At 33.0% G+C, this 8,302-nt stretch overlaps 1 protein-coding gene across 1 annotated transcript in view; it reads left to right on the plus strand.

Moving 5' to 3' along the window:
• The window catches only part of LOC109837431 (exosome complex exonuclease RRP46 homolog), an 8,730-nt gene extending 1,982 nt beyond the window's left edge, over positions 1-6,748 (plus strand). Inside the window, exons 4-9 of the mRNA XM_020405666.1 lie at positions 3-88; positions 3,432-3,452; positions 4,613-4,685; positions 4,764-4,831; positions 5,340-5,472; positions 6,183-6,748. Of these exons, the coding sequence (XP_020261255.1) occupies positions 3-88; positions 3,432-3,452; positions 4,613-4,685; positions 4,764-4,831; positions 5,340-5,472; positions 6,183-6,298 (497 nt within the window). The 3' untranslated portion in view covers positions 6,299-6,748. The remainder of the gene's footprint in view (positions 1-2; positions 89-3,431; positions 3,453-4,612; positions 4,686-4,763; positions 4,832-5,339; positions 5,473-6,182) is intronic.

Below are 8,302 nucleotides of genomic sequence, written 5' to 3' on the forward strand. Positions count from 1 at the left end.
AGAGTGTGAGATGATCCTAAAGAGAACTTTGCAGAGCATATGCCTTTTGAGTATTCATCCAAATACGACGACTTCAGTCATTGTTCAGGTTAGCTGGCTTGCTAATGTGAAATTTCATTCTTCTACTAAATATTTGAACTGTATGGGTTCCTCAAATATATGCCTCGCACTAACTGCTCCACTTTCTATTATCACATCTCTAATGTATTGGTTTTATTTATGACTTCTGTTATTACTCTGGAAGAAAGTTTCCCTGATGTGATGTTTCACACCTTTATCGTGTATGTTTTCCATATATGAAGTATTTTATTAATTTTTAATATGTGCTCCTCGGATATGTGACTTATACTACCTTTCCAGATTCTATTATCTCGTACTTACTTGCTTGAACAACCTTCATTTGAAATAACGTGTTAAATAACCCAAATCACTCATTCCGCGTAGCTAAAACTGCATGAGTGGAAGCTATTTATTGGAACAGGTTTTGTTTTTAATGAATTCTTCAATTCGTTCTGTTGCTTCATCAACATCAGTTCTGTGCCTTGCTTGACTTATATTTGTCATCATTTGTATGATAATAGTAGTCTAGTGACTCTTAATATCTATATCATCATTTGACTGTGGCTTTTCCTCCAAAATTTATTTTCTTATAATTTTCTGTCATAGTGATGGTAAAATTCTGCGAGAACTGCACCTTTAGCAAAATATGTTCAGGGTTTCATAAAATTTAAAAGAGGAAAAAAGACAATACGTCCAGGGGAAATTTTGATGGAATAGGTTCTTCTAATTAATCCTAACATAAGTAGTCAACCTTAGCGCCAGGCTGCTAGTCTGCAGACTGTGCACCAACTCCCTCGTCTATCTATCTCAGGATCTTTATGGGCTAATAATTTGGCTTTGACCTGGTAAGAATATATTTCTGCTATTTCCATATTATACCTCTCAGAAACATATAAGCTTTAAGTTGGAACCCTAACGAGATCCGAGTTATTTCTCTAATCTTTATAGCATTCTGTGATATCTTCAAGTTTTAGACTATGAACATAATCGAACAAACGGCAAAAGCCAGAGATACATTCACTGTGAATTCCAGTGTCCAGAGTTCTATTAAATACCAATAGGCAGATAGCATCAGTAGTTTTAAGGATACAATTTTTCAATGTGGCAGTATCCACCACAATGGGGGGGGGGGGGGGGGGTACATCAATGACATCGGCTCGCGCATAAAGGAGTCAGGGTCAAGGAACAAAGATATCTACATTTTACATATAATAGACACAAGTGGATTCCATTCACGGTTGTATATATAATTGTCTCTTTCTAGACTACTTCCTATGTGGCTGTATCCTGAATAATTCATCTTGTCTATGCAAAATTACAGTTTGATCACATCCATTTCTTCATGTTCTGAGAGATCAATTTTTCTTCTTCTTTTGAACAACCTCTACGCGCTTGAACAAAACATTAGGGTAGTTGTCCATGCTCATAAAATTTTGGAAACCTGATTGGCATCTGGCAAAATTTTCAAGAAACATTACTACATCTAGCATTTATAAATGTTTAAGAAGTGAATCAATTTTGGTGGTAATAGATACTGGAAACGTTTATTCCAGACTCAATTTCAAGGTCTGGTACTGAATGTTCAGAGTGAGTAGCTAATTTGTTGGTATGGATCATATATATGAATCAATTTCCTAAGCGAGAGAGAAACCAATTTGTGCGGTTGGCATGAGTGGATCCTGAAGGTTGCTGATCTGATAAGCTCCATTAGAACACACACACACACACACACACACACACACACACATAGAGAAATTCTTATGTCAACTTAAGTGGATCCTCCACTAAACTTTCTATCCATTGATGATACTTAGGGATCCATGCAAGATATGAAGAGACTTTATATATATATATATCTATATATATATATATATATATATATTCCTTTTTCTTTTGAACAACCTCTACGCGCTTGAACAAACATTAGGGTAGTTGTCCCTGCTCATAAAATTTTGGTCAAACCTGATTGGCATCTGGCAAAATTTTCAAGAAACATTACTACATCTAGCATTTATAAATGTTTAAGAAGTGAATCAATTTTGGTGGTAATAGATACTAGAAACATTTATTCCAGACTCAGTTTCAAGGTCTGGTACTGAATGTTCGCAGTGAGTAGCTAATATGTTGGTATGGATCATATATATGAATCAATTTCCTAAGCGAGAGAGAAATCAATTTGTGTAGTTGGCATGAGTGGATCCTGAAGGTTGCTGATCTGATAAGCTCCATTAGAACATATGTATTAGAGAGCTTGACCAATGATCTTTCAACTTTAGTCATGAAAATACTTTTCTTTATTTTTAATAACATTCATGGCGTTACTATTATTACTTAAATATTAAGAAATTGAGATAGGAACCAGGACGAAAAAGGTAATAAGAACTGGGAGGTAGAACTTGAAGAGTGAGAACCGAGAACTAAATCTAAGGAATAATGACAAACATTTTGAAATTAAGGGGAGTGAGGATATTGTAAGCTCGCTAGATATGTATCAAAAAGACTGAAGGCAAGGTGAATGGTGACAAAGATTCCTAATCAAAAAAAAAAGTGACTATTTGCATAAGTTGTTTAATGAGACTCATGTTAAAGAACATAAGATACAATCAAATGAATGGTGGTGGGTTCCTTGCTCATTTTTGGCAAATGAGGATTCGTGCAGGTATGTGCTTTAAAGAACATGCAGATTATAGTGTTGGGCTTGTAGGATCTGGTAGTATTAATATCACTATTGAGGTATGAAATGCTTGATTGAAATTGGAAGAACAATCAAGTGAGATTAAGCCAGCCAGTTGGCAGTTATGCATGCAACTTTTGACGCTAACCTGACTATTGAAGAGAATTGCACTTGAGGAAGCATAAAGAGTAGACTGGATGATAAGAAGATGGAGGGAGCTGTACGTCTGTTGGGCCCTTCCAAGGATTTGGGAAGCATGGATGGAACAAGAGTGCATTAAAAAGTTTTGCTCTAGAACTTATGCATTTTTCCTTCATGTATCAGAGGAGCGCATTATATATTTATTTTTTTTCAGTTGTTTGATACGAAAGTGAACATATTGCATGCTATTTAGTTGTGATGACACAGTATATGGGTCGTAACATATGAAGCACAAGCAAGTAAATATATAGACTTCACAACAACCATCCTTTTATAATACTTTATCCTGTTATTCTTAGTTCTGATATTACTGTGATTGTGTGGTCTGTTGATTCCTACTGTAAGAAATATACCTTTGCTGTGTCCTGTATGTTTATCAAGTCATGATCTTCAATAATTTTTTCTATAGATTCTCACTGCTGATGCTTATTGTATGTATATAAAATATCACTATTGTTTCTATATCTAAGTTATTTTCTGGTCTTCCCTTTTTCAGGTCGTTGGTGATGATGGCGCTGTATCTTTTATGTTGTTTACATCGAATTCATTTATAACTAGTACATTAAAATTGCTATTCAGAAATTTTTGGAGGATCGCTGAAACTTGTTTAATGTTATGTTTGAATGATCGACTCAACTCATGATATGGAAATGCTAATATGATGCTAGAGATTACAAGCTGTCTTATCCTGGCGTATATGGCATGAAAGAACTGGGTGTTTACTTTTAGCTCACCAATCTTTCCATGGCTTTTCCAATACTTAAGTTTCTCAAATTGGTGGAGAATTAAAAGTAGTAATCCTCACACTAAAATCTGGCTATAAAATTCCTAAGTGATGGGTGGAGATCGTGATACAACTTTTGCCTTCATTTCGGTTGATCTAAACAGGAACCTCTTTTTTAAAGAGTTCAATTACAAAGCTTTAGTTTTAACTTTTCTAACATTAATTGATTCTCATCATTTGTCAGTCTTTTCTTTTAAGCTTATTCATGGCACACATGTTTTCGACTTGGAACCATGTCCTACTTTTGTTACAGGCCCTTCTTGATATTCATTTTGTGCTCATATTATTTAATATTTTATTGTCATCACCTTTGCCTTCTCCCACATATGTGAGCTGTTTGACTCTAAATTGAGAACATTCTCGGTTTTGTCTTTAGAGGGGGTCTTTAGAGTCACAAGCTGATCTTATCCTCCACTCGTGCTTACCGTGTTAAATTCCTTTCGAAAAAGTGGGATAAGAAAAGAAAGGGATTGTTGCTTAAAGAGCCTGAAGGCAAATGATAGGGAAAACTAGGGATAAGAAAAGAAAGGGATTGTTGCTTAAAGAGCCTGAAGGCAAATGATAGGGAAAACTACTTTATTGATCACACAGTTTGAGCTTGTAAATCATTTAAAGAGCCTGAAGGCAAATGATAGGGAAAACTACTTTATTGATCACACAGTTTGAGCTTGTAAATCAGTATCAACCTTCTAAATTCTCTTAACATAGAAATCAGTGCACTTGAATGGAAAGATACTGTTTTTGTTAGAGGAAATTGCATTTATCTGATGCACAACACAAGCCAAATGCAAACTTAATTGGTTCCTTACTTAGTAGTTTATGTTACAATTTGAACCTTTTGTGGACGTGCAAACATTTTTATAATGATTTCAGATTCTTAATCAAGACTGTAGCTCTTGCCATGTGCTATAAATGCATCCTGTGCTGCACTTGTAGATGCTGGCATTCCTTTGAAGCATCTTGCTGGTCAGCTAACTAATATTTGTGATGATTTGTAGTTCCATATACTTTCGTAATTTTTAACTTTATTGTTACTGTGTGCAGTTGCAATCAGTTGCGCTTTGGCTGAGAATGGATCTGTAATTTTGGATCCCACCCTTGTAGAAGAGCAGGTAGTTTGGTTTCCTGGCCATTTGCATTACCTTGTAAATTGTTTTAGGAAGCAAAATCAAATGTTAAATGGTTCATTTCATATTACATTCTGTGTCAAGTCGATATTAAATACTGTTAATTATCACTAGGTTGCGATCCAATAGTTCTGTGAAACTCCGCTCCTCTGATTTGATGGAATTGCTAGTTTCTTTACTTGTTTCAACTTAAGCTCATATGTATGATTTTGATTTATTTCATGCATTGCAATTGTATCAAGAATATTCTGTGTTGTCAATTAAAAAAAAAGAATATCCTGTATTTTGCTTATAATCGAATTTGCGAAAAGTTTCAAGCTTCTCTTCTTGAGAAACAGTGTATCACTTATTTGGTGTGGGAAGGGGTGTGTGTAGCACGCCATCTTAACTAGTTTGTTTTATCTCTCTTAATTGATACATGCTCCAAAATAGTAAACTTTCCCACTTTGTACAGACGTTATGGCTGTTAACATTAGTACTGATTATTCGGCAGAAAATGCTGGCCATTGCACATTTGGCATTCCCAAATCCACCTCTGTCGGTTATTCCTAAAAGTTCAGCTTCTGATGAAGTGCAGCCTATCGAACATGGAATAATAACATCTGTTACCCATGGGGCAATGTCTGGTAAGATCTTTATGCTCTGTGCTTTTGTATGTGCATTTCTGTTTCCGTAACAGTATTGGGACTATAAATATAGTTGAGCTATTACTATTATTTGATACATCAAGGTGTAAAACTTTTCACTTTATCTCATCATTTCATAGTCGAGCATTTTGAAACTTTGCTGACCAATGTGCTTCAGGTTGGATTTAGCCGGGAACAGTTCCTTATAGAGCTGAATAAACAAGGTCCAATCGTTAAAAATGATTTCGTTATACCCCTTGTCTGAATCCTGCATCATGCTGATCCATCCTTTGTGTTAGTAGTTTTGCTCACAAGGCAAAGTGTTCATATGCTTCTTTTAACTAAATGCAATCTTCCTACTGTTTTGTTTCTCTGTTTTAGCAATTGACCTACTAATTCAACCTGTTAAATTTTATGTTTGAGCAACACACCAAAAAATAAAAATAAAAATAAAAAGAAGAAGAAGAAGAAAAAGAAGGAAATGTAATGCGGTTACTCCATAATTCATAATCATTTTCTTTTCAGCTGTACATCTATTATGTTTTGCTCCCCAAGTTCCTAGAATGGGTATTATCTTTCAACTGCATGTGCATAATTAATCAAGAAGAATACGTATATAACTCTGGATAAGATGGGGCACATGAAAAAAATCTGTTACTAAAGAACAGAACTGACAATTTTGGTATTTCCTCGTACTTTACCTTGATCAGTCCGGGATTACTTCAACTGCCTGGAGCGTGGTCGTGCTGCTAGTGCTAAGGTCTCAGAGTTTCTTAGGAGAAGCTTTCAGTTACAAGTATCTGAAGATTCTTCAAAAGCTATATAAGTTCTGATAAATGGAAATAAAAGAACTACAGGGACGTTAGTCTGTGCATCGGCCAGAAGACTGCGGCACTAACTACAGTTTTATCAATCCATTTTGGAAGTGTGATTATGTGGAGTCACAGATGAGTCACTTTCACCTCTTTCTATATGCTTTCCTTTTTATAACTCTATTGTGGAGCTTCAGTAATTTTGTTATATGTTAATTCTGTCACTGCTGTAACGTGTTTTGTGATTTTAGTCCCAAATGGCATGATGCATTTGCTAAAGTTTTCTTTGGACAGGATTGGTTTATGAATTTAGGGTATGCTAGTTTTCTGCCTTGACGCACCAGCGACAATAACTACAGTTTGAGTTTAATTTTGGAGTGAGTGCAGATATATTATGCTTAAAAATGGGATGATCCATAATTATTTGTTAGAATGTAAAAATATAACTCTCAATCTTTGTCACATTTTCAGAATTTTGGTGCAACCAGGGACTTTTAAGATTATTTTTTCCATAAATAAGGCCAAGACAAATGAATTCTAAATTTGTTCAGTTTGTCTCACGTCAGTGGTAATTAAGAAGCTTTGGGGCCGGGGTTTGTTTCAAAATAAATTATTGTAGCAAATGTTGCATGCAGTATTTGTTGTGGGAAATTAACTTCAAATTCATTGTTTGGATATCTGCAATTATGTTGTAGGAAATGTATTTTTGAAGCAAATTTAGTGTTTGATTAATATGTAATTAGTGCAAGAGCTATGTAATTTTGCCTTCTAAGGAAACTTGGTGTAGATGATTTTCTTTTTGGATTTAAAAAGATTTTTTTGATGAGGTGGAATTATTTTTATTTTTTTACTTTTCTTTTTCTGAAGCTTGTAGCTTTTTGTCGCACCAAATTAGCAGTAAAATTTCTTACAAGTTTTTCTTATAAAATGCAAGTTCGTTTACCTTTTCTAATTTTAATGTTGCAAACCAAACAATTTACTCCGATTGTTTTATTTATATTTGCAACACTATTTCCATTTAGAGGGCATTTGGTAGCTTGCAATTGGAGTGGTTGCAATTCTAAGTTACATGCAACTGGGTCAATCTTGTCTAGTTACAAGTGTTTGTTTGGTCGCAACTCACTGTTACAGTTGCAAAACACCCATTAGATCGACATGACTTATGTCCAAAATGGCAGCAATGCACATTTATAGCTTATGTACAAGTGTACCAAATTTATTGAAATCAAAACCATTCCTTAATATTTCAAAAAAATATAAGAAATTCATTAATTTTAAAAAAATATTATTATATTTTCTTCAAATAAGTTGTTAAAAAATGTATTTTTTCATCAAATATTATTTTTTATAAAATATATTATTTTTAAAAATATCATTTTGTTAAAATATAATTTTTATAAAATATTATTTTTAAAAAAATGTTATATTTTGGAAAAATGTCTTCTTGAAGACACTATTTTTTTGAAGAAATATTTTCTTGGAAAAAATTCTTGAAAAAACTATTTTTAGAAAAAAAATATTTTTGTGGAAAAAAATTCATACAGTAGTATTTTTTGAAAGAGTATAATTTTTAAATAAATCTTCCTTGAATACTATTATACTTTATTAAAATATTACTTTCAAAAAAAATTCAACAATATATTTTAATTTTATAAAAAAAATATTTTTTTAATAACATATAATTTTATTAAAAAATATAATCTTACAAAAAAAATTTAGAAAAATTTAAAAGTCAATTTACTTAATAATAAAAATTATTTTAAAAAAAATAATATTTTAAAAGTGTAAAAAGAATTAATTATAGCTTTTTAATAGTAGAAAACAAGTTGTGTACGGAAAGTTACAAGCAAAATTAAACTGTTGCAACACTAAGTTGCAAATTTTAAATTTTAATCCTAACAATTATAACTGTAATTTTATGATAGAAGAGTTGTAATATTTCAGTTACATGCAAGTGACATTTGTATTACAATTATAGTTACATGCAATCAAAACGCCCCCTTAGCCAAGCAGCCCCT

The sequence above is a fragment of the Asparagus officinalis genome, chromosome 4 (assembly GCF_001876935.1).
Source record: "Asparagus officinalis chromosome 4, Aspof.V1, whole genome shotgun sequence".
Taxonomy (NCBI): Eukaryota; Viridiplantae; Streptophyta; class Magnoliopsida; order Asparagales; family Asparagaceae; genus Asparagus; species Asparagus officinalis.